This window comes from Oncorhynchus nerka, linkage group LG22 (genome assembly GCF_034236695.1).
Source record: "Oncorhynchus nerka isolate Pitt River linkage group LG22, Oner_Uvic_2.0, whole genome shotgun sequence".
NCBI classification, from domain to species: domain Eukaryota; kingdom Metazoa; phylum Chordata; class Actinopteri; order Salmoniformes; family Salmonidae; genus Oncorhynchus; species Oncorhynchus nerka.
In genome coordinates this window covers 46051471-46079449 of record NC_088417.1, presented here as the reverse complement: position 1 = coordinate 46079449, position 27979 = coordinate 46051471, and the positions used below count along the sequence as shown (strand labels likewise).

The 27979-nt window shown below is 40.2% G+C and overlaps 1 protein-coding gene across 1 annotated transcript; it reads right to left on the bottom strand.

Annotated features, from left to right (window-relative positions):
- Window positions 1–25701, bottom strand: LOC115105259 (septin-8-A). The gene is made up of 10 exons (XM_029627056.2): window positions 25444–25701; window positions 16676–16790; window positions 16224–16419; window positions 15182–15368; window positions 12887–13048; window positions 8162–8258; window positions 6024–6192; window positions 5683–5815; window positions 3824–3993; window positions 1–971 (listed from the first exon to the last, which is right to left on the bottom strand). Exons 1-10 carry the CDS (start codon window positions 25471–25473, stop codon window positions 968–970), a joined length of 1263 nt encoding a protein of 420 aa, XP_029482916.1. The 5' UTR covers window positions 25474–25701; the 3' UTR covers window positions 1–967.
- Window positions 25702–27979: the final 2278 nt, after the last annotated feature.

The following is a 27979-nucleotide window of genomic DNA, read 5'->3' as shown; positions in this document are numbered from 1 at the left end:
TGCGATGGTTGCATTTATTTTCAATGAAAACGAGTACTTCTAGTCTTTCGACGTAAACATTTCTATTGTTAGTCCAGGCCTCTATTAGTTTCTGCATTGTATATGGGCCGTGTAAACTGACACCACTCACATACTCATGTCAATGGCTTACGGTACATCACAATTAGACAACATACAGGATAGTGTGCTTTATCATATCCATTTTGCATATCTGCATTTTAATAAAGCCAAGTAAGTTCTGAAAATATTCACATACAGGTTTCTGGATTAACATAAAACAGCACCAGAATTGATTGCATATTTTTAATATTTAGTACTAGTATACTTGATGGTACCTACATATACCGGTTTGCAAAAATATAAATATACAGGTACTGTACTTAGTTACGTTATTGCTATGCAGGATTAAGGTCTGGCCTAGTTTGGCTCAGAATTCAGACCCCACTCTATGAGGTGTACGGCCATTGTCTTATGTCAGATAGCGTAATGAAATGTCTACACTGTCGGTTGAATGTCACGTAGGAGTGACGCCACCTGATGTAAGACAATGGTGTTTGGCTGGTGAGGAGTCGAGTCCACCTACATTACCAGTAAATGCTTATCTATTAACATTACATTAACTGACAATATCGGAGAACAAGGTAACAACACAAGTTAGTACCAAAAAACAGTGAAGTTCAAAGTCCATGATTTGTTGTTGTGCCTTCTGTTATAAATCAGTGATGGTGAGCAAAACACATCAGTAAGTCTCAAACTAGAAAAAGATGTATAAAAACATGTTCCAAATTATAACATTAATGATCCTAGAGAAGGGAATGGCCACTGTCAGCAAGTTGGGTCTCCTGTCCCATCAGGGTCTTTGGTCCATGTGCACAATGTCATGAAGGAATGTCAAAAAACAAACGTTGACGTCACTATGATGATGGAAGACAAATCCATGGTCGGCTTGGCATACTGGGCTCATACATTAACTGAAAGAAAATGACAAAGAAAATGACCACAAATGACAAAATAAAGTGAATGGAAACACACTGGAGTGAAATAATGCAAATCATATACATTCCACATTCACATTCTTTCAGAAAAATGTATGACTTCATGAAGATGAAGTATAATGAAGGTGAAAGAGAAGACAGAAAAAAGAAAAAAGAAAGGTCAGAAAATGTGTGGATTGTGCCTCAGAATCAATATAATGTCAGTACAGAATAATTAATGAAGGAGTGATAATTCAGAGCTGTCAGGGGAGGGAGCCCTTCAACTCCATTTTGAAGACCACTCATGAAAAATGCCAGTGTAAATGTAAAGTTCTAACAAAACTGTTAAGAAGAGATCAAAATTTACACAATAGTTACCGGGAGGAAAATGGGGGAGCGTCATGCCTTTTCAATTTCAGTCGGGGGGGGGGGGGGGGGGTTAATATGTTTTTTTATTTAGTCCAGGGGAGGGTCGTGTAATTTGTACATTGATGAAATGCCACATGCTCAGGGTTTGAGAATTAGTTGCTTATTATAGTATCTCATGTGTGCGCAATGCTGCCCCTCATCCCCGATTCTCTGCTGGGTGCGCAATATCTAGCACGCCTAGTGTGGTCTCAATCAAATGATCCATGGCCTAGGCTATACAACAAGCATGCTGGGAGAAGCACAGGGCAAAGTTATATTTTTAAGAAAATGTAATTTGAGTTTTTGCACTGTTGGGATGGTGTGTGTGTGTGATATATATATAAAAAAAATAAAATAACACTAGGCTACACTGCATTACACATTGCGATGGATAGGCGTTCACATTCATGGTTTGACTGACATTCAAAGGGAGCGCTACAACTTTCTATAGCCAAGAAGCAGTGGTGTAGTGTTATTTTTCTTTTAGGTGAGAGCAAAATAAATAATTCAGTGACAATCATTTCTCAGATCAAAGTTTGTACCTACAGATTGAATACTTAAATGATAATCCCGAGAAGCCGGTGTTTGGAGGATATATTAACACTGGTGTCGAGGGCCGGTGTTATCATATTATCCATTAGATGGAGACTGTAGAAGCAATAAAAAAAAAGTTCTGTGACTGCCTCACATAGAGCCTGTCTCTCTATTTGGATACATCCATAACAATCAGCTAATGATGTGCAATTTTCACCTGGCATAGAAAATGTGCTCTCTCGCAGGACACCGTTGTTCAGAGGAGCTAACAACAACACAGTCACGTCATACAAGCTGCAAACTAGCTGCACTTAGTTTTGTTTGACCTGTTTTCTATTGACATTTCTTTGTATATATCCTTGAAAATGTATGCTGATTCATGATTTCGACTGGTTGAGAAAAGCTGCCCGCCTGTCTGTCTGTCTCATCCCAACACATTCATTACTTTGCGACAGCTGAAGATCAAATTTGAATATTGAAACAAGGCTGCAAATGTCAGAAACAAACAGCAAGGTTTATACAAATCTCCACTGTTAAACTAAATGTCAGTCTAAAATAAATTAGAGAATGTCTAAATGCTTTTTATAATGGAGATAAAGTTTATAAATTGCCTGGCTGGGCTGACTAGACAGGGGATTGCCAGTCCGATGGAACAGAGTAAATAGGCATTTTAACATCATAGATTCAGCCGGTGGTAGCTTGTGGAATAGACACTGGCTGGAATGCGGTTTAACCAATCAGCATTCTGGATTAAACCCACCCGTTGTATAAAATAATAAGTGATGAGTAGGTCTATCAGATGTAGGCAACATCTTGATGAGGGTTATTTTGAGCGCCCTTTGAACCGTGGTGCTGAATGGATAGCAGTAGTCACGTATCATTCTAAATTCCACTGCGCAAGGGGGTCCGTGGAGTTTTATGGACATCAAGGCAGACACACAAAAAATGTGGATCCTAGATCTTGTGATAAGGTTTGTGCGATGGATCAGTGTCTGCATATGCAGTAGTGGTGGTACTCCGATAGTAGGGCGAGTTCAAGTCTTGTCATACAAGACTGTTGACGACAGCTGTTTTAGAAACCCCTAGTAGAGATGTCTGTGGCTGTTCCTGTTATGTTGGACCTGGCCCGCTTAAAGTGTTCATGCCTCCGACCGACAGGCATCAGCACAATAGCAAAAAAAAAATCATTTAAATAATTAAAGCGGATACGGCCTCAGTGTTCATAGTAAACGTGCGATGGAAGTTGCACTGAATTTTACAACATTCATGTTTGCACTCAGCAGACCTGAAATTTGCGCAGGTCCACATTGTTTTTGAGGGAACAATTTTTTCAAGTGCTCAGGGAGAGTTGAGTAAAAATATATTTTACTACCATTTAAACTTCAGAGAGTTACCATTTTCTCCAGGTATCCCTCATAAATAACGTACAATCCCTAATGTAGTGAAAACCCAAGCACTACCTCAGGAACTATGAAATCTGTCAGACTAACCACAAAATGGATGAACGGTTTCAGTAGTAACTGCCAATGCACATATTATCCACTAGATGGAGACTTTAGAAGCTAAAAAAAAAAAGTGTCTGTGACTGCCTCACATAGAACCTGACTCTCTCCAACTAGGAACTGCTAAGGTCAGGTATTTCCCATAAGTCTGTCTGCTCATATTCATATAACTACTTCAGTGTACAATAAATACATCACCCTGGTATGGAATTTGGGGGGACGGAGGGGAAGGCCCCTCATGATCACGGTATATACTCTAAGTCAATCCACTGCTATCTGTAATCTCAATTCAATCCTTTGGGGAGAAAGGGAGGACAAAGGGACTTTGAAGCTAAACCATAGGGTAAGAGAAGGTAAGGGAGGAATAAAGGGAGAGCGAGTGGAAGAGGACAGGAACTTGCTTACTTTTTCTTGTCCTTGTCCTTCTTGAGTGGCTGGGCTAAGGACAACGTCTCAGCTGCCACCTTCCTGCGGTTGAAGGCGTTCATTTCCTCTTCCAGTTCCCGCCTCTTCTCCTCCACCTTCCTCTTCTCCTCCTGGTGCATATGCTTCAGCTGCTCAAATTTGCCGTGCAACTGATTGTGGCAGATAGATAAGATGTCAGGCCAAGAGATAAAACTTGATTATCTACAAACCAAATATATATCAAAACGGTCAGCACAGGTATAAATATGCAGTTACATTTGACAGTATGTAGGTGTCAATGTCAACATTCAGTACCAGTCAAAAGTTTGGACACACCTACTCATTCAAGTGTTTTTCTTTATTTTTTACTATTTTCTACATTGTATAATAATAGTGAAGACACCACAACTATGAAATAACACATATGGAATCATGTATAAATGTACAAAATATATTTCACATTTGAGATTCGTCAAAGTAGCCACCCTTTGCCTTGACAGATTTGCATACTCTTGGCATTCTCTCACCCAGCTTCATGAGGTAGTCACCTAGAATGCATTTCAATTAACGTGTGCCCCGTTAAAAGTTAATTTGTGGAATTTCTTTCCTTCTTAATGAGTTTGAGCCAATCAGTTGTGTTGTGACAAGGTGGGGGGGATATAGAGAAGATAGCCCTATTTGGTAAAGACCAAGTCCATATTATGGCAAGAACAGCTCAAATAAGCAAAGAGAAATGAGTCCATAACTTTAAGACATGAAGGTCTGTCAATGCGGAACATTTCGATAACTTTTAAAGTTTCTTCAAGTGCGGTTTCTAAAAACCATCAAGCGCTATGATAAAACTGGCTCTCAAGAGGACCGCCACAGGAAAAGAAGACCCAGAGTTACCTCTGCTGCAGAGGATAAGTTCATTCGAGTTACCGGCCTCAGAAATTGAAGCCCAAATAAATGCTTCAAAGTAACAGACATCTCAACATCAACTGTTCAGAGGAGACTTCGTGAAACAGGCCTTCATTGTCTAATTGCTGCAAAGAAACCACTACTAAAAGACACCAATAAAATGAGACATGCTTGGGCCAAGAAACACGAGCAATGGACATTAGACCGGTGGAAATCTGTCCTTTGGTCTGATGAGTCCAAATTTGACATTTTAGGTTCCAATCGCCGTGTCTTTGAAACTTGGAGAAGGTGAACGGATGATCTCCGCATGTGTAGTTCACACCGTGAAGCATGGAGGTGGTGGTGTCATGGTGTGGGGGTGCTTTGCTGGTGACACTGTGGTTTATTTAGAATTCAAGGCACACTTCACCAGCATGGCTACCACAGCATTCTGCAGCGATATGCCATCCCATCTGGTTTGAGCTTAGTGGGACTATAATTTTAAGTTTTATAAGGGCTATTTGACCAAAAAGGAGAGTGATTGTGCTGCATCAGATGACCTGGCCTCCACAATCATCTGACCTCAACCCAATTGAGATGGTTTGGGATGAGTTGGACTGCAGAGTGAAGGAAAAGCAGCCAACAAGTGCTCAGCATATGTGGAAACTCCTTCAAGACTGTTGGAAAAGCAAAAGCTGGTTGAGAGAATGAATGCCAAGAGTGTTCAAAGCTGTCATCAAGGCAAAGAGTGGCTACTTTGAAGAATCTAAAATGAAATAACACTTTATTGGTTACTACATAATTCCATGTGTTATTTCATAGTTGTGATGTCTTCAATAAATTAAGAAAAACACTTGAATGAGTAGATGTCCAAACTTTTGACAGGTACTGTATGTGCAACAACTGAATCCTACATAAGACCGCAAACTCATTTCCTTCACCCCCCACCTTCCTCCTCTTTCCAGCAGCCACACCCTCACCTCTCTCTCCTTCTCTTTCAGCTCTGCCTCAGTCTCCTTCACTTTGTTGACAAACATCTGTCTCATCTCCTCCTCCTTCTTCTGCAGGTCTCCCATGAACTCTTTCCTCTTGGCTTCGTAGGTCTCCTGGAGGCTGTGGACAGGACAAACAAAGAAGTGGCTTACTACATGTCAGACTAACTACAGCTTGGACTAACTCACAAAGGAATTACCATTTTTAAATCACTCACAGAGCATCTTTACATGCTGAACTCAGATTCGTTGGTCTGCTTTCTTATAACATATGACTAAACAATTCATTTCAGTGTTTGTGTGTTCTGTGATCAGCCTTGCTGCCTCACCTGAACGGCTCACAGTCAGGGTCTGTATCTTTGAATCCCATCTCCTCCAGTTTGCAGCGGCGGTAGAGCTCGTAGTGGCGGGCATGAGTCTGCTCCCTCAGGTCCTCCATGTTCACCCTGATCAGCATCTCACGCAGCTTCACAAAGTCACAGTGGCTCTCGTTCTCCACTGGACAGGACAGCACAGAGACAATGCAATGTCAACGAGACTATGTGACTAACATCTGAGGTCACAGGCAACCACGGTCAATGAATCTACATGAGTGATATACAAGTTCAATGGGTCCACGTTGTGGGACTCCTGCAATTGATTAATGATAAACTAGGTGCTGTAAGATAACTCTCCTCTCAGAGTAGGAGTAGCATCACATTAACTGAGGAAAGCACAGTACGATTGAGGGGAAAACATGGGGATATTTGGCAAGAGTAGTGTACATTAATTAGAAAAAAAGGACAACGTTCAGAGGTTATGGTCCACTAACTCAGAGTCAAAGAGTTCTCAGAGGCTTCCTGCTCAAAGGCTTCCTGCTCCAGTCCTCACATGATTGGATGCCTTTCCTGCTTTTCACACTGACATAAGTGGGGGAGGATTTGCCCAGAGGAAGGTCATGGACTCCATGGCTACAGTGGTATACTGCAGGATATAGTGGAAATAAATACTGTATCAACCCCAGCTGTGAGCGCTGTGCTGGATGTAAGGATGTGGTAAAAAAACAAAGTGCCAATTAGCACAGCGTTTAGTGTGGAACATGATCACTTTCAACATGAAAGTCACTACACCTTCAGTATACAGAGAACGTGAAAATACTTTGAGAGAAATGACATACACAGACAAATGATCTCCACTTTGAAGTCTTTGGAGATGAGAAATGTGGAAGAAAATGGCTGACATCTGGCATCTAACAACTTCTCTGGTAAACTCTCCCCGCTGAGATCCGGGGTGCAATTTGCTGACCCCGGGAAACCCAGAGTTGCATTACACACATTACACTCTGCACAGAAATAGTTGGAAGGGAAGAAATACCAGCGGTCTGCCATCTGTCATAGTTGTCTGGGGTTCAGAGATAACAAGAGAGATATCCTGAGGTGAAATTTAAAAAAGCACTCAAAATCCCCCCCCCCCCCCTCAGGAACACGTATATGCATCTCCTGTTTCCCTCGACAATGCTCACAAGCCGCACAGGACTCATTAGAACAGTGGACAAGACCAGGCACCAAACCAGACGAGGGGAAGACAGAAGATCATCCAAAATTATTTCCTGATGATCTTCTGAACTTCCCAATACCTTTCTGATGTATTTTAAATCACTTCAAACCACACTTTCTTCAGATTGAAATGCTTTCAAAAGTACGGTCAGACTGATTGGTAATAAGCAGTCACAGTCCCAATTCAAAAGCAAAAACTGGCAGTTGCTTACATCACTTTGGGAACCTCTGACTTAATCATTTTCTATCTAGCCTATAATTTATCACCCTATTGATTGATGGAAATCATCTGCTACACGCTTAACCTATGAGGCAGGCTTTATAAATAAACCTAAACCACAGTCCTTGAAGGATTGTGGATTGGAAACAAGCCACAGGATAATGGAGAGAGCGTTCTGAATCAAACTCCCAGCTGGGTTCAAATATTAGGGTCACACTTGGTTGCTTTTATGATTTTTGTCTTGCTGCTTTTTGTTCTATGTTGCTATGTCTGTATGCTTCGTCTTGCTTGTCCTATGTTGCTATTGTCTATATTGTAATTGTTTTTAATAACCTGCCCAGGGACTGCGGTTGAAAATTAGCTGACTGGCTAAAACCGGCACTTTTACTGAAACGTTGATTAATGTACACTGTCCCTGTAAATAAAAATAAACTCAACACTAAAAAAATTCTCACAACAGCGCTCAGTGACAAGATCAAATTACAGCGTTTAGCCATCCCTGTCGACCACGGCTAAACATCTGCAAACAATGTAGCAGTATCCCTGTAGTAATACTACCAATAGATGTGGCAGTGTCCCTGCAGTAATGCTACCAATAGTGCATTCATCGGTCTCTGCCATTTTCCAAAGACACTAGGGAAGGATTCCTGAACAGTGGTTCTCTCCTGAAATGAAAAGAAGCAAAAAGAGGTACAGAAGGAGAGGTACTCACCTTGCACTACTCCCCAAGGATACTGCCTGGCCCGCACTGTTTTGTTCCCCACTTTGACCTCCTCGATGCTCCCCACCACAGCGAATGGGAGGTGAGCCTGAAAGAGTTCAGAGGTCAAGAGGTTAGTCAGGTTACAGATTTGACCAGAAGCAGCTTCCACAACACCCATCACTCTCACACAGGTTACACTTCCTTCCTCACAGCATAGCCAACATTTTTACTGGACAGGTCTAACTGCTTAGACAGATGTCCATGGAAGACAGGCGATAAACTTTGGCTGTACCAACGTTGCCATAGACCACACAAGAGTAACTCTAAACAGTGTTGACATATACGTTACTTCAGTTACTGTGTTTCACATCTAGCCAGCTGTATTTAGAGGCATGTCTTGTTGGTCTGATTAAACATATGGGCCCGATTGCAACAGAGATGTGGAAGCTGCAGATTACCTGCAGGTTACAGCTGGATTTCTCAACACTCTACTACCGGGAGATTACACAAAAAGCTGCGGAAATAAAACTGATCTGATCTGACGCTGTTACTGTCAAGCCGGCTTAACACTATAGACAATGGAAATGGCAATTGTCTGCGTTTACTACTCCCACCCCAGTGGAGAAAACATCCTATCAGGAACAACGAAATATAAAAATAAAAAAATAGAAGAATGTGACATATTATGACTGGAAATGTAGCCTGTTAATTACAATGATTATAACTTTGCGAAAATAACGTTCTTGGAAGATCAACTTTATATTAATTAATTAAAGTTACATGGATTGCAGCAACATGTGCGACAGACATTGCTTCTTCAATAAAGTACAATATGCCACAATAGGCCCACTGCCTAATTCATGTAGCACTATACGAAATGATAAGGTTCACTATTGACTTATCACATTCTACAAATAAATAAATCATCTCCGCTGTCTGCACAATATTAGAATAAAATACAATTTGATTCAAAATACAACAACCACAATTTTGTTTCAAATCTCAAATGTGTAGTTTACAGTTCAGGAATATTTATTTTTCCCCTCTTGATAAGAAATGGCCATATTCGAGTCAGACAAGTAAAATCATTCATGGATTACATAAATAGTCAACAAAAAGATGTTATCCAACACCATGATTTTTTGCCATTCATAAATGTGCAGGGTAGGCTACATTGCCATTGTAGATTTGCTGTGATAAATGAGTAAATGAAATACTTTATTTCAGTTGTACAGAATGATTGTCAAATACATAAATCGCTAGATCAAATTGTTCCAATGATAATACCCACCAGAGGACGAAATCATCTTGAAAAATGTTGGTCGCAATCAGGACTAAAGATTATGACATCCACGTTATGGAACGGTAAAATCGGTGGCGGGTGATGGTTGTAATTGAGATCAGATGTGTGGTTGATTTGAGCATGTAATGATGGTGAAAGCCCTTTCCACTCACAGCACGTGTCATTCCGTATATGAGTTGAAAATGGCAGAGTTCGTCATTGATAAACGCCTAAATTGGAACACAGTGGCTGTACAGGAAGACTCTATACAGAGTTCAGGTTCTCCACTTCACTGTATGGTTTTGACTGACGGTAGTTATAAACCTGAGTACCGTGCACGACAAAAAGATGCCCCTCCCCTTCTGCTAATTAAGATACCTTTTCACATTTGTTGCTATCCGAGTGAGGTCAACGCGTTTCTGAAAGTTGAGAATTATAAAAAATACAGCTTTGATGTCATACAAGCAAACCACACACCCATGAGTCCCAAATGTGAACTTCACATTTCCATATTTGAAAACTAAATTTGCAGTATCAATGATTATGATCGCTATGTTAGATCCACAGTTACAATGACGGGATGCGTTTGCCATGGAACACACACTTAAATGCACTCATGACGACTCCATTCTATGTGCAACAAAATTACAGTCGGTTTGTCTGAAATGCCTTCGAAAGCCTAACACTGTAAAATTGTATTTTAGAACTTAGCAAGCCATGTCAGCAATAGAATAAGCTTTTAAATGATGCCCACCTGACCCAGATTGCGATTTATAATGGACCATTTTTGGATTGCGTAAAACAGTAATTGTCTGATGGTGGGCACAGTTTGGAGAGATGTGAGGCCACTTATTTTTTTATTATCTTGCGCCTACTCCCACATTTCAAAGAATATACTTATGTTGCTGAACATATTTTCAGATTTCCTTATTGACCAATGCTGTGAAAAGTACAGTAAAGGTCAAGTGCACATCAAATCAACAGTAATGTTTGGATTCATTCTTGTGTCAGGTGAACTGTTGTGTCCTCACCTTTGGTGTGATCATTTCCCCATAATCTCCAGTGGTCACTTGCAATTGCTACCATGCTTTTTATAATTCTTCTGTTAGAAACATTTCAATTTGGCCCTGTGCATATAGGTACATTTCCACGCGTGTGTGTAAGGGCATATCGAGAGATCCCTGGCGATGATCTAGTGACCAGTGTTGGTGCAACTGGCCCATGGTTCTTTATTGCTCCCAGAATGACCCTGGCCAGTGAGCCATCATGAGGAAAACATGTTCCCCAGAAGGAACCTCAAGAATTAAGTGGCAAGCCAAAACTGGCTAGGACCCAGGCACCGAGGTAATCTAGCCTGAACACAGCGCTATAGGGTACGTCCCAAATGGCACCCTAATCCCGATTTAGTGCACTACATTTGATCAGGGCCCATAGGGCTCTGGTCAAAAGTAGTGCACTATAGTATATAGGTAATAGGGTGCCATTTGGGACACAACAATAGACAGGACAGAACAACAACTCCTGTTCTGTCTGCTCTACCAATGCCAGGCAGCCAATTCATTTACATCAGGGATGGGCAACTTTAATGGGGGTGGGGGCTGCAGTGGCTCGCGGGTCTGCAGGCCCACATCCATACCCACACACGCAGAACTGATTTGTGCAATCAATCTATTTGTGCAGTCAACCTCAAAGTTTAAGCTGTTGGGGGCGGGGAGAGCCCCCTCATACCATGGATCATTTAGCTATTTGATTTAGAATTTTAGGATCCCTTTAGGTATCTTTTTTTTGTGGGGTTAAGATATTGAATTTGGCCTTTAATACTATAGCCCATAGAAACACATTGAACAACACATTCATGAATTGCAAAAAAGACAGGCACAAAAATAAGGTTTAAAAGTGTCTGTCCTTTATCAAGGAGCAAGCTCCGGATAAGACTTTTTGGACACATATTTAACCCCTTATTTTTGTTGGCACAAAACTACCTCCATTTCTTTGTATGGGTTACTTTCAGACGAGTGACACTTGAGGGGGTCGTAGAGCAAAACGGAGAACACCATAGTGTTCATGAGTCTCCCCTTCCCTGGTCTCTAGCTTAAACCGACAGATTTTGATGTGGATGTTTGTATTAAGTTACTGATATTGACTCTTATGAATTAAAAACGACTTAACACACAGTTCAGACACCGAATAGAAATTAAGAGAAGGCTGGCATGATTGCTGAAAGCTTTTCTTAAAAGATAAACTATGCAGAAAGGGCTCCGTCATTTCCTGGACTGCTCTAGAGGAGATCTGCATGGAGGAATGGGCCAAAATACCAGCAACAGTGTGTGAAAACCTTGTGAAGACTTACAGAAAACGTTTGACCTCTGTCATTGCCAACAAAGGGTATATAACAAAGTATTGAGAGACTTTTGTTATTGACCAAATACTTATTTTTCACCATAATTTGCTAAATAAATTCATTAAAAATCCTACAATGTGATTTTCTGGATTATTTTTTCTTATTTTGTCTGTCATAGTTGAAGTGTACCTATGATGAAAATTACAGGCCTCTCATCTTTTTAAGTGGGAGAACTTGCACAATTGGTGGCTGACTAAATACATTTTTGCCCCACTGTACATACATATTACCGTTCAATATTTTGGGGTCACTTAGAAATGTCCTTGTTTTTTTTGTCAATTTAAAACATCAAATTGATCAGAAGGATGAACCAGACTCGTGGAGGTGGAGGTTTCTGAGATCTTGGCTGATTTCTTTTGATTTTCCCATGATGTCAAGCAAAGAGGCACTGAGTTTGAAGGTAGGCCTTGAAATACATCCACAAGTACACCTTCAATTGACTCAAATGATGTCAGTTAGCCTATCAGAAACTTCTAAAGCCATGACATTTTTTCTCAAGCTGTTTTCCAAGAATTTTCCAAGCTGTTTAAAGGCACAGTCAACTTAGTGTATGTAAACTTCTGACCCACTGGAATTGTGATACAGTGAATTATAATTGAAATAATCTGTCTGTAAACAATTGTTGGAAAAATCACTTGTGTCATGCACAAAGTAGATAGCAGTCCTAACTGAAGTAGATGTCCTAACCAACTTGCCAAAACTATATTTTGTTAACAAGAAATGTGTGGAGTGGTTGTGAAACGAGTTTGAATGACTCCAACCTAACTGTATGTAAACTTCCGACTTCAACTGTATGTATGTATGTATATATTACATTCACACAATTATTTGTTTTATCTGCGAGCCGCCAGTTGCCCATCCCTGATTTACATAATAGGAAATAGCTGGCACAGAGAACGAGTCGTGCAGTTCTTCACAGTTCTCTACAGTTGGAAAATAGTACAAACGGAGGCAGTTTCAAAGGGAGGAAACTATGTGCAGCTATTAAAACCATACATTCCTATACAGTGAGGTTAACACTGAGTGAGTGTACAAAGACAGAGAGACTCACATTCATGGAGGAGTTGATCTCGGTGACTGCATCATCGTCTGTGGGGAACTGGTAGATCTGCACTCCGTTGCTCACCAGCTCACTCATGATCTTGATCTTGAATTTATGGAGCTCGCTCTTGGAGATTGTGTCAGCTTTAGCAATGATGGGTATTATATTCACCTGAAGGATTAAAAAAAAGTATATTTCTGGCCTTAAGATCAACTCCACTTGGTTTGCTTTGAGGTTATTCCTTCGAATTGAATATCTTCAGATATTCTGAAAAGTTTTGGAAGGGTTTCGTACAATTGTAAATCAAAGCATGATTAGATAAGATGCTGAAAATAAATGAGTCAGAGCATCTGAATTCTTTGCCACAGGGTCATCAACACATACTTAAATTACTGAACGTCGCAAAAGGGGCACTTTGCAACCACGATGGGTTGAGCTCAGTCAAACCCACACAGAGAAATAAAACAAACAGCAATTAAGAAAACAAACTGAATGGTGTCCCATCTCTGCTCTAAAACAGATGGGAAAATAAACACATTGTGACAGTTTCTCTTTGGCTCCTCGGATTACTGGGACGACATAGATTGAGTCACCGACGTCTCTCATCACCTCCAGGCTACATAGGATATAGTTTAAGGTCAAAAGGAGGCCTTATTCGATGTGACCATTCACAATAATTTTGCTACAAAACAGATGTGATGGTTGTTTTACATAGTTTCTTCCTTCCTTTACAAAAAGTTTATTGAGGTAAAAAAAGAGCAGATACCCATCTCTAGAGTCCCTAGACCAGACCACCTTTTTAACTGTCACCGTTCCGGCTTAATAGCCTTTCTGGAAGTGTAAGTCAAACCCCATTGCCTGTCTGCTTTACATCATAGACCTTTAAATAAAAATATAAACTGATTTATAGTCTGCTCCTTGCCTCCTGTGAAAAGGTTCATTTCTGACAGCTCAGAGAGCGATAGAGCCATGCTGGAGGAGAGTATTGGCTAAAGTAAGCTACTATGCTTTGCTCATAACCACACTATCGGTTTGATATGCGTCACTGCATTAACAGACACAAACAAGCCTGTAATTGCCTCTCCACCACTCCTAGAACCGCTTTATAGGCTGTACAACCGGCCTGATATACAAGCTCTGTAGGGTTGTCGCTAATAGGGGTTTGAGTACTGTATGCATTGTCAGGTCCGTCTCAGCCTGAGTGTTTCACACATTTCACCCGCTCCTTTTGGGTAACTAAAAAAAATATATATAGTAGCTAGTTCTAACACTCTCTCTCTCTCAAATCAAATCAAATCAAATTTTATTTGTCACATACACATGGTTAGCAGATGTTAATGCGAGTGTAGCGAAATGCTTGTGCTTCTAGTTCCGACAATGCAGTGATAACCAACAAGTAATCTAACTAACAATTCTAAAACTACTGTCTTATACACAGTGTAAGGGGATAAAGAATATGTACATAAGGATATATGAGTGAGTGATGGTACAGAGCAGCATACAGTAGATGGTATCGAGTACAGTATATACATATGAGATGAGTATGTAGACAAAGTAAACAAAGTGGCATAGTTAAAGTGGCTAGTGATACATGTATTACATAAGGATGCAGTCGATGATGTAGAGTACAGTATATACGTATGCATATGAGATGAATAATGTAGGGTAAGTAACATTATATAAGGTAGCATTGTTTAAAGTGGCTAGTGATATATTTACATCATTTCCCATCAATTCCCATTATTAAAGTGGCTGGAGTTGGGTCAGTGTCAATGACAGTGTGTTGGCAGCAGCCACTCAATGGTGGCTGTTTAACAGTCTGATAGCCTTGAGATAGAAGCTGTTTTTCAGTCTCTCACCCACACTTCAACTGCAATAGTGATGAGATGAATTCCACAAGTTTACTAATCGAGGCACCGACCATTCATGTTTCCAATAGGCTGAAATCAATGTACCGTTCTAAAATATGGATCTGCTGCCCAATACCCAGTTACTCACACGAAACCATGAACGAAAAAATATCTTCATAGAAGTAAGAAGTTACAGCATCGTACTTGCTTAATAATTCTGACCAATACACTAGGGTATGATATAAACCTCAGGAAATCCTATCCAATAAAATGCTATGTGGAATGTCTGTCGCTTCCTTTTCTAGGACATTGTGGGTCCCCAGACCTACAATGAATATCTGACTATTCTGACAACTGAAATTCATACCAGTCAAAGTTAAATATTTTTTAAGTCAGACAATAGGATGCAGTCTGTTTTTTGCCCACAAGGCATTGGTGGTAGTTGATCCTTTACCTTGCTGTCCAGTTTCTTCATGGTAACTAAATCCAAGGACTTCAGTGAATGCCCAGTGGGAGCGATGAAGTACAGACAGATGTGGATCCTCCCGTCGTGGTAGTTGAAGAGGGAGCGCTTGATTTTCAGCTCTTCCTGAAGGTAGTTTTCAAACTGTGTGTCGATATAGTCCACTATCGGTTTATAACTGCAAAATGAAAAGCAATGTAGTTATACGAAGTGTAAAACAAAGTTTGACTTTGATTCCTTTTGTTCCCACTATCCCATGTACTTTCTTTGTTTCTTTCAAAGTTGCCAGTGGGTGTATCAGATGTCTGCACACAGACATTATCTTTATTCAAGTATCCAGCATCTACTTGTGTAAAAAAAAATATTTAAGAGGTCACAGAGGTGAACATTTAATATGCCAGTGTGTTTAATCTAGCATTCTGAGGAAGTGAGACAAAAAACAATCACAAAGTCACTGTTAAACCCTGGTTAGCTTGTGAAATCATGGACTAAAAGTACTAGTCACATCCCTGTGTCCACCACTATACTGTAGCTTGTAGGGTAAATAAGTGACCTAAAGGCTTGCCAAGAACATATATACACAATGTTTAACCTTGACTTTAACGTCTCTAAGCTATTTTCCCAGAAAGCGTCACTGATGACCTTTAAAGACTATTTGGGACGCGCTATTGCTGCAGCTTTTTCCCAAACAACATGAGTTACGGCCTGTTCCTCCCACTGTATCATTCAGGGGCGTGTGAGCCATCTTGCTGCGGAGATCACACAAACACTCAGTCCCACAGCTGTAGTTCAAACCAAGAATGTCCTCCTCCTCATCCTTCTAAACCCCACTCCATTCAGGGGGCGGGAAAAAAATGTCCTGAAAAATTAGTGACTGTGCTTGTCTTGTCTACATTCCAGGCAATGTAAGCAATTTACTCTAAAAGATGGCATGTTATCATTCACTGTGAGTATGAAAAGGACAGAGAGACTCAATGGCAATGCTTCAATTAGTGAACAGCTGAAAGTAGGATTCTAAGCATCTGCTGCTTACCTCTCCTCCTTGTTGATCTGATCCCCGAACCCCACAGTGTCCACAATAGTCAGCTTTAGGTGGACGTTGCTCTCCTGGAGGTCATATGTTCTGGGCCGCATACACACGCCATTCTGGTAGTGGCTGGCCTCCTCGTTCTCAAACATTGTGTTAAAAAGTGTATTCATTAACGTCGACTTGCCAATACCCGTTTCCCCTAGGAGGCAAGAGAGGGAAAAGTGTTGTTAGGTCTCAATAACTCTCAGGGGGGAGACATTCTTCTCTCAGCCTCTTCACAGCAGCAGTCGTCTTAATTCTCGTTCATATCAAGGACAGAAATAACCCTGGCTGCATACCGAATGGCACCCGATTCCCTATATAGTGCACTACTTTTGTCCAGAGCCCTATATAGGGAATAAGGTGCCCTGAGATGGTAGTGCTGTTACTGCACTACCATGTGGTTTGATACTCACCTACACAGAGGATGTTGAAGCAGAAACCCTGTGTCACCGATTTACTGACCAGCTGATCGGGAAGGCTGTCAAAACCAACATGGCCGCCCAAACTGAGGTTACGCTTTTCTTCATTCTGCAAAAAGAAAGTATTAAATAAATGAATAATGATGGCAGGGCTAGAGATATGCGAGTGGGTGAAAGCACTGAGAGAAAACATATTACTGTGAATTGAGGACATAAGCAATATGAAATACCACCACCACATTCCATTTGTCCCCTATGCATATGCCATTTTCAGATAATACATTATACAGGACATGTAGCTCATCATAATGTGCCTTAAAGCTTAAATAATGAGATGAGCACTCTGGAGTGCTGAGGAGGGAGCTGGAGTAATCATTCAAACAGGAGGTGGCATCTCTGCACAGAGAAGAGACTAGAGATTCCAAAAATCAAGTGGGATTAATTGAGGTCACACAAAATAAATCTGGCAACGGTTAGGGAGTGAGCCTACTCCCACCTCAGTGAACAACAGCTAATCTCTAATGATGAGTCATGGGGGGGGGAAACAATAATGTAGTCCCTTATCTTGCCCATCTCCGTTGTGCAGGGAAAGCAAAGAGACCATCTTGAGATCAATGGGCTCATCCACATGTGTCTGGCTTAGTCTTTCCTACTAAGGCTGCATATTTGTGGTGGGGGAGGGGGGGGGGGGTGATGTCACCGGACACAGCCTAAGAGCTGAGCAGTGCAGGCAGGCCTGTGTGCAATTGGAATCGACTGAGGGCCACAAAGGGAATGCAAACAAACACAAAACCTGCTCCAGTGTGTTTTCTCAAGGATCATACAGAACTGCGGATGTGGACACGAACTCCTCAGAGATGAACTCTGACTGAATGCACACGTCACATAAGCTGAGAGGCATCCATCCTTCACACTAGTCAGGGAATGGAGTTTGTATAGGAGTGCAAAGTAATAGTATAAGAGTCATGAGATAGTACCTTTCAGAGAGACTCTGGTTAAAAGTTCCGAGGAAAGGAAACACCACACTTCCTCTTGATCCAGTGATTTGCATGGGAAACGGCTGACCTCAGAAATATGTGGGGGCGATTAAAAGTGACAGAACTACGCTGAGATTTATCTCTTTAAAATATATGCCAACCAAAAACATTGAAAATCAATGTTAACAAACCATAAAACTCTATGCACAATATGACAACTTTGCATCTGCACATTTTTTTACTTTTTAAATTGTTCAAAGTTTGTTAACTGAATCACAGTAAACCCTACCTCGATGTTATTCTGGTACAAAGTTTTGTATCTGCACAGTTCTTCCTGTAAATGTGTTTTTGTAAAAAGTTCAGTGGAAATTATTAAAAGTAATCCTTGTGCATATAGTCCTACGGTTTGTTAAACTTTGAAATCAATGTTGTTGGTTTATTGGTATACAGTCGTGGCCAAAAGTTTTCAGAATGACACAAATATTAATTTTCACAAAGTCTGCTGTCTCAGGTTGTATGATGGCAATTTGCATATACTCCAGAATGTTATGAAGAGTGATCAGATGAATTGCAATTAATTGCAAAGTCCCTCTTAGCCATGCAAATGAACTGAATCCCCAAAAACATTTCCACTGCATTTCAGCCCTTCCACAAAAGGACCAGCTGACATGTCAGTGATTCTCTTGTTAACACAGGTGTGAGTGTTGATGAGGACAAGGCTGGAGATCACTCTGTCACACTGATTGAGTTTGAATAACAGACTGGAAGCTTCAAAAGGAGGGTGGTGCATGGGATCATTGTTCTTCCTCTGTCAACCATGGTTACCTGCAAGGAAACACGTGCCATCATCATTGCTTTGCACAAAAAGGGCTTCACAGGCAAGGATATTGCTGCCAGTAAGATTGCACCTAAATCAACCATTTATCAGATCATCAAGAACTTCAAGGAGAGCGGTTAAATTGTTGTGAGGAAGGCTTCAGGGCACCCAAGACAGTCCAGCATGCGCCAGGACCGTCTCCTAAAGTTGATTCAGCTGAGGTATTGGGGCACCACCTGTACAGAGCTTGCTCAGGAATGGCAGCAGGCAGGTGAGTGCATCTGCACGCACAGTGAAGCGAAGACTTGGAGTCAAGAAGGGCAGCAAAGAAGCCACTTCTCTCAAGGAACAACATCAGGGACAGACTGATATTCTGCAAAAGGTACAGGGATTGGACTGCTGAGGACTGGGGTAAAGTCATTTTCTCTGATGAATCCCCTTTCCGATTGTTTGGGGCATCAGGAAAAAAGCTTGTCCGGAGAAGACAAGGTGAGTGCTACCATCAGTCCTGTGTCATGCTAACAGTAAAGCATCCTGGGATCATTCATGTGTGGGGTTGCTCCTCAGCCAAGGGAGTAGGCTCACTCACAATTTTGCCTAAGAACACAGCCATGAATAAAGAATGGTACCAACACATCCTCCGAGAGCAACTTCTCCCAACCATCCAGGAACAGTTTGGTGACAAACAACGCCTTTTCCAGCATGATGGAGCACCTTGTCATAAGGCAAAAGTGATAACTAAGTGGCTCGGGGAACAGAACATCGATATTTTGAGTCCATGGCCAGGAAACTCCCCAGGCCTTAATCCCATTGAGAATTTGTGGTCAATCCTCAAGAGGCGGGTAGACAAACAAAGCCCCACAAATTCTGACAAACTCCAAGCATTGATTATGCAAGAATGGGCTGCCATGAGTCAGGATGTGGCCCAGAAGTTAATTGACAGCATGCCAGGGTGGATTGCAGAGGTCTTTAAAAAGAAGGGTCAACTCTGCAAATATTGACTCTTCGCATCAACTTCATGTAATTTTCAATAAATGCCTTTGACACTTATAAAATGCTTGTAATTATACTTCAGTATTCCATAGTAACATCTGACAAAATATCTAAAGACACTGAGGCAGCAAACTGTGGAAATTAATATTTGTGTCATTCTCAAAACTTTTGGCCACGACTGTACATTTTATAGTGAAAAATCAGTCTCTGCGTAATTCCATTTCCATGTAATTGCCGGTAGGCTAGTAAACCTTGACAAGAATTGAAAGCTCTTTGTACAGTCCCTTGCTTTATCTGTGACAATACATTACAAATGACAAAGTACAAAGTAAAACATAATGTTAACATTAATCCTTAGGGCAAAACATGGATCTTGGGACGATTTATTCCCAGACAAACTGACAGAGACCTCCAGTAGAATTTTCATCCCCACCTGAAGTCGATCTGCTTTAGTGAACTAACACACAACCCATCAGCGACACACTACTGCTGCTACTGGCACTACACGGAGTATAATGGAGAATTATTAACACAAGGCTGCACAGGTCTACAGTATGCAGATGGTGGAGATTAGGTCATCGCATGGCACCAGGCATCCAAGGAAAAATAAAGTCTATATTTTCTTTAATAAACACACTCATACACAGAGCTGCCTGTCTGGCAGAAACTCCTCCGTCTCTCTCGTCACACGCCTCTGTCCAAAAGGAAAGACAGAAACAAGACAGAGGAGAGGGGAGACAGCAGTGGCCATTTTACAAGATCGACAGGAGCATACCAATCTGTTGGTGTCAGGAAATACATTCAGTTACAGCCAAATCGACAGTTTCATAGGTTTGTGCATGTGTATGACATCAGATGGTGAGATATAGGAATCAAAATAACATGGATAATTGACTCCCCACACAGCCTAAGCTAATCAGTGTTTTACAACAGTGGATGTGACAGCCCAGCCTCCAGGCTGTACTGTGTTGTATGGTCAATATAAAACAGATTATGCAACAATCTGTCCCAAATCGTTCTACAGAGAATGCTAGAAACTTCATTATCATGGGGATCAGTGGCGGTCAGTGCCATTTATGATGAGGGGGGACAAAAAAAAATTCCAAAAGCATTGCCTTATGTCTTTTACAGCATATTGGATGACAGTCATTCATATTCCATTCACCCAGTTCAATGTAACATCGATAGGTTTAGGCTACTACATGATACTCAAATTTTCCCTATACCCATCATGAGGTTGCTACAACCTAGCCTATGAATGAAAGTTTACAATGTAGGTGCACACAGGTGGAGAGAATTTTGAGGTGACAGACAGTGACACATTCAATACTGCCTTGCACACACATGCCTGCATCTAGCTCATCTAGAGTGTCATCATTAGTCCAACAGTTGCAAACAAAACTTTCTACTAGACAATTTCAGGTACTTTTAAGAAATGTTTTTCAACAGAATTAATACACCTCTGATCACGTGTAAACACAGTTCACTTTCATAGCAGCCACGTTGTATTCCTTCTCTCACCTTTTCTCCTTCGTTTGTGGACTTCAATGCACAATACATCAGCTGTATGTGACCAGGCAAAAAAAGGCTTGCCAAACCATGTCATAAACGCTGCACACAGCCTACATCGTCATCACCTTATTAGCTAAAGTAACATCCTAGTCAACATAGCTAATAGAACGAATGCGTTAGTAAACCCGCTACAATCATGCAGTAACATTACAGTGTATAGTCATTAAGCAGTTCAGCATTTACACTGGTGGGCCCCGGTGCCAATAAATTAATAAAACCAAAAGCTTACCTTGACTTGGAAGAGTTCCAGTGTTGTGTTGGATAGTTATAGGCAGCTAGCTAACATGGCATTCCTCTGTTTGATTCAGGTGTTTGAGTAGACTAAACTAACTATCTGTATTTGCTAGCTAAGTAAGTGAAACTGAAAGTGTGGAAAAAGACAAAAAATACCAAATCTCTCTCTCACTTAATTAATTTGTTGAAAACTGTTCAACTATTGTCTTTCTCGGAGTCAACTATTCACATTCTATGTACTGCAGTGCTAGCTAGCTGTAGCTTATGCTTTCAGTACTAGATTAATTCTCTGGTCCTTTGATTGGGAGGACAACGTGTCAGTTCATGCTGCAAGACCTCTGATAGGTTGGAGGACATCCTCTGGAAGTTGTCATAAATACCGTGTAAGTTTATTGGAGTGAGAACCATGAGCCTCCTAGGTTCTTATTGAAGTCAATGTACCAAGAGGAGGACGGAAACTAGCTGTCCTCCGGCTACACCATGGAGCTACCCTACAGAGTGCTGTTGAGATTACTGTAGACTTCCATTGCAACACAGTGTGTTTTAATCAATTATTTGGTCACGTGAATATATTTAGAATAGTTTTACCTAAAAATTCAAACTTTTTTAATTTCACTATTTTTATGAAATTCACTGAGGATGGACCTCCTCCCTGTCCTCCTTTGAGCAGCCTCCACTGATGGGAATAAAAGTGGATATCCAAGAAAATAACACTACTGGTTTGCAAGCAGCAGATGCATATCTAAAATAGGATTACTAATATGCATCAACAACAAAAAAATTATATATTTTTTTAAAGTGTCAAAACTCATTAGCACGCCTTTGATCTCAAGGCAATGTGCGTGGCCCAATGGTATGCCTTATGTTGGCATCATAACACATTGATGTTCTTAGGGGTCAGTAAGCATCAAACATTCTACAGCCGCTACGGGCAATTCATTATATAAAATCAGGGCTAAAATAGATCGCTGTAGTACAATACGATCAATGCTCCCCTACAACTCTTGTTTTATTGTTTTGACACTGATTGGTTCACATAGCTTTCTGCACCCTACTTTGTTCAACCTATCAATGCAATCAACCATACATCCTCCCCATCAATAACCAGTCATAATTAACAGTGCCCTTCAAACAAATCGTCTTGCTTGCATCGTAGGCTACAACATAAAACTTGGGTAGTAAATAGGAATGACACAGTTGTTCCTCACACCAATTTCACTGCATTCCCTATACGCAAATCTAATCATTTGGCTTGATCATTCTGTAATCACTGCCCCTACTGGGCAATACAATGGAACCTATGGGGAGTACTGCATCTGCATGCAATCTGCAATTTAGGAGGTGTTCTCTCTTCAGGGTGAAAAATCTCCCTTCCCTAAATCAAATGTGACAAGTTGAGGAAGGAGTGTCTCCTCTGTTAATCTACTTATCCAAGCAATTTAGTGCTTACTGTCTAATTCAACAACTCAAGGAATGTGCTTATGGATTGGCTAAAAGTTAAATCAACACTGTGGACCTGTACCAAAAAAGCTTATCACACCATCTTGTGTGGTGTCTTTGTAGCCTCATGCCTCACACACACCACACCATTCATATTTTGCATTGTTTTTGATGACATGTAATCATAATCCAGGTTTAGGTTTTGGGTAGCCTGAATCAGTGTTAATTTCCCCAACAATAACTATAACGAAAAACACTTGTCAATTGCCCATTTTTCCTGACTAAAACTATGACTATAACGAGACCCATGGGGAAAAAAACTCAAACAATGTAACATTTTAGATGTATAGTAATACTTCTGGCATTTTTTTTAATGCCACTGTTATTTGCCCCCCTTGATTATGATGTGGAGAAAATCAGAGCTGCAAATTGTTTAACCTGTAGTCAAAGCTCTATAGCCTATAGAGTTAATTATGGCTGGCATTGGTTAAAATCTGCCACAATATCAATGTTGCCAGCTAAGGTACACAAAGGAATAATAGGCCTAGTTGGACATGGCTATCTGAATGTGCCTAAATATTCATAATTTAATATAAAAAATGTTGTGACTAAAATGGTTGTGACTAAAACTAGACAAATTGTCCAGAGTTTTAGTCGACTGATAACTAAAACTAACAAAGGATGAAATTACATAAACATTACATTTACATTTAAGTCATTTAGCAGACGCTCTTATCCAGAGCGACTTACAAATTGGTGCGTTCACCTTAAGACATCCAGTGGAACAGCCACTTTACAATAGTAACATGGCTAAAACAAACAAAAAAATGTATTTTAAGACTAAAACTAGACCATCTAAAATAGCTGCCAAAATGAACACTGCCCTGAAGACCATACGTTGAGTTACATTGAATTCTACGATGGGCATAAATGAGCATTTGGATCAGGAAAGTTTAATCTCACAACCTCTAAAAGACAGAATTTTGAAGAAAATGTTTTATCCTACTTTACCGGGTTGTCCATGTGGTTGGTCGTTTTGCAAGTTGAAGTGTGAGACTGTATCCATAGAAAAGTATAATTAGTTAACCAATTGCTACCCGGACTACGTGCATGGACCCTATTTGCAATAACTCTTGACTCATCACATACGCTGCTGCTACTGTTTTATCCATCTATCCTGTTGCCTAGTCACTTTATCCCCACCTATATGTACATATCAACCTCAATTACCTTGTACATAGACTCGGTACTGGTACCCTGTGAATATAGGCAAGTTAATGTTACTCATTGTGTATTTATTCCTTGTGTTATTATTTTTCTATTATTTCTATTTGTCCTCTCTCTCCATTGTTGGGAAGGGCCCGTAAGTAAGCATTTCACTGTTAGTCTACACCGGTTGATACGAAGCATGTGACAATTATTGATTTTATTTGATTTAATTACTTCATCTTTTCAAAGCGCTGGTAGTGTGTTCAGGTTCTGCGCATGTTTCAGATCATAGAAATCTGAACTTCGTATCATCGCTTTGAAAAGTTAATGTAATTATACTTTCCTTTGGATAAATTGCATCACATTCCTACCTGCAAAAGGACCAACCGTACAGACAACTGGTAAAGTAAGTTAAAATATGTTTTTAATTCAACATCCTGGCTTTTAGAGGTTTTGAGAAGAAACGTTGAATCCAATGCAATTCAACATCGTATCTTCAGGATAGGTTTTGGGATGCATTCAGACAGAAAGAACTACTACATCAGGGCTCCCAAGTTGCGCAGCGGTCTAAGACACTGCTTCTCAGTACTAGAGGCGTCACTACAGACCCTGGTTCGATCCCGGGCTGTATCACAAACGGCCGTGATCGGGAGTCCCATATGGCGGCACACAATTGGCCCAGCGTCGTCCTGGTTAGGGGAGGGTTTGGCCGGGGTAGGCCGTCATTGTAAAATATGAATTTGTTCATAACTGATTTGCCTAGTTAAATCAAAAATAAAACATCAGTTTAATAGTGCTCAGAAACAATGAACAATGAAGTGCTGCAAAATATATATATAGAAAATATATATATAAATAACACAACTCTTAAAAAAAATCCCTGAGAATTGAATTAGGCTACTGAACAAAAAGATGCCCATCTTCCCTTCAAAAAGGCAATTCAATCTCCATCATAACATTAAATCATTAGTATGGAGGCTAGCCTAAGCATAATTTTAGACTGCCTAAACAGGAAGTTCCAATGTAACCACATTGTGTCTCAAAGGAAAAAGGTCAAATCAATGATTAGATAAAACCAACCAATGATTAGTAAACAATGTTGCTACATTGTAGCTAATATGGGGTAGGCTAAATGCTTGTCCAGGGAGATTTGGGGTCACTACAATTTCCTATAGGTACCATACCGTGGTATGAGCAGCTATCAGCTGGTGTAACTGAATGGAGGAATTACACCAATGCACATACTACCGGTATATGCTACTATCAATACAGCAATAACGTTATGCCTCTGTATGTAGTCAACTCATTACGAAACTCGCAAATAATTAATGAGCCATGTCCTGAGCACAACACCATCAAACAATACAACGTGAACACTTATTGAGAGAAATCACTTCTACCATCTCTGCTCACTACGGTTAGTCCACATAGCCCACACTTCCACGAATAATTGCAAATTCCCTTACATAGATGCATATTGCGATACGCTGATAGGCAGAAAACTGTATTAGTGTACTTACGGAAAATATGTCTACATCCGTAGCAGCCATGGTGCGGAATGTATACGTTTTAATGCCGAGCTAGGCAAAAGGGAACTAACTGCCCTCGTCTCACTCTCTCCGTAAACTGACACAGGGGAACGAGCTTGGTAGTGCTTCCAATATGGCCACTTCCTGGAAACTCCCATTTGGTTTAGGAATGCTGTCGGAGGTATGCAAGCGACGACAGGACAGCGCGCTGAAGATTTGGAACGGTTGTTATTATCTTTGCAGATGAAGAAACATTTTCAACATTCTATCATTGACGTTCCAAGCGCTGATGATTATAAAAAGCCATCGATAAGCTTTTGCCGTGCAGGTCACTCATGGGATTTGTAGTTTGGAGAGCTTTGACTGCAATACCTGATTTGGCCTCGTTTTTCTTCAATCAATGCAAGAGCGTAAGAGGCGAAGCGAGAGGATTTTCCTGCGCCCAAAATTTGTCCGAATGAGATAAACCCTTTTTTTGTATGGAGGTCTATGATAGAGTGTCGAATTACGTGAGGCTTATTTGATCGAATATAAGTCTCGTTATGTTTAGGCTGTTAATAATGTACTGATATACACACAAATAATGCATTATCTGATGAATCGCTTTAGAAAGGGGCACAAGACAGGGATGAATGACCTCTCTCCCACCAGTTTGCACGGCCCTTACAGAAAAAGATTGCCGTTTTGAAACTGACAAAAAGTACATTAACTGCAGTCAACTGTTGAATTTTGGATGTAGTAATTGCAGAATAACTGCGTTGTACTGCACTCTAAATGCAGGTACACTGCAAAATTACTGCAGTAAAAAACTGTTATTCTGGACGCAGTATTTGCCGCGTACAACAGTTATACTGCACGTTATAACTGCAGCTGTACTACAGGACCCAAACCTAACAGGTATCAGTATTGGTAAACATGAACATAAACTAAACTTATTTGCAGAATAGTTCCTGATATTCCAGACCAATATTGAAAACGCAATGCCCCCCTTGCAAAAAAATATGTTCAGAATACTCTAAATGCTCTGTATATAAAATAGGAAAAATAACAACTCTTGATCTCTACAGCAACCCTTTAAGTGGACCACAATAACATATCAAATACTTAGGATGGCTTAATAAGTGACAACAAACAACACATATATAAAGATAACTTTATCCCATTACTCAACAATATGTAAACAGATCTAATTAAAACAAACAATCTTCCCATAAATCTTACAGGCAGAATAAACCTCTTCAGAATGGCATGGCTCCCAAAGTTTTTATATTTATTCTTGGTAATACCCATGACCACACGGAGGACATTCTTCTAAAAAGTATACTAGGTCATAACAGACTTTATATGGTCAAATACAACTCATAGAATAACAATGGAAGTTCTACATCTTTCTAAATCAGAGGGTGGTTTTAACCTTCCAGACTTGCAATTGTATCAATTTGCCACCCAGGGCTTTTACTTATACATAGTTAACATATAGTTAAATGCACTAAAGTGGAATAATGGGTAACATACTGAGGAGGAGCATACTCATCCCCAGCATATTTTTACGTGTCTATTTTCTGAGTATAAAGCTAAACACATCAGCAACTTCATAGTTAAGAACACTAACAATATAGAAGAAAATCAAATGTCTTCTACAAGAACAAATATCACTACGGTACCTAAACACACAACCCTATGGAACAATCCTTGAAGAGCTTTTCAGTATTCAAAGATAAGTTAGTCTACATGGAAAACTAAAGGCATAAAAAACATAAATTACTTGGTGATAGGAAATATATTTATTTCTATGATCTAATTAAAAAGCAGTTTTGGACTGACCAATGTAGATATTTTCAAATACATGCAACTTAAAAGTTTCATATCAACAAATTTCTATTTGAAATCTTTTGGACAGAGCAATCTTGTAGGAACCCTATTTGAGTCAGAAAATTATATTTATATGATTGGTAAGATATACAAAACATTGCAGAGAGCCTGTCCAACTGGCAATCTAAACTACAATACATAAACTACTGGAAGCAAGACTTAAAAAATAACTGATATTGGCACAAGATAGAGGGAATGTTGGAACATAACTAATGAATTTACAGTTATCGAAAATGCTTAATCCAGTATAAACAAATGTATAAAATGTATTACACGAGACAAAATTCACAAATTATACAGCACAATGCCAGAGTCATGTCTTAAGTGTAAAATGTACAATGACTCAATAATCCATGCCTTCTGGGAATGCTATGAAGTCCAAACGTTATGGGCGGAGTTATAAAGTTGGCTGCCAGAAGTATTCAAATGTCAGTATTTTTGAAGACATGGCATATATGGGTGCAGTGAGATACTGTACCTGATGGGTTGGACAATACTTTTCTCTTCAATCATCTTCAAAAACATTATACTTAAAACGTCAAATCAACCACTCCTCCATCATTAACACAATGGAAAGGTCAAATGCTTTATCTAAATGTTGAAAGTGTGTGGGCTACGGAGAGGAGCAAAATTGTGCAGTTTGAGGCCATGTGGC

Bases quoted from the DNA above. Each gene is read 5' to 3' on its own strand.
- LOC115105259 (XM_029627056.2), bottom strand. From the start codon at position 25,473: ATGGCTGCTACGGATGTAGACATATTTTCC. The intron at 13,049-15,181 runs GTAAAGGATCAA...TTAATCCTTCAG, and splicing joins TGAAGAAACTGGACAGCAAG to GTGAATATAATACCCATCAT. The intron at 8,259-12,886 runs GTGAGTCTCTCT...GAACTCTTTCAG, and splicing joins AGATCAACTCCTCCATGAAT to GCTCACCTCCCATTCGCTGT.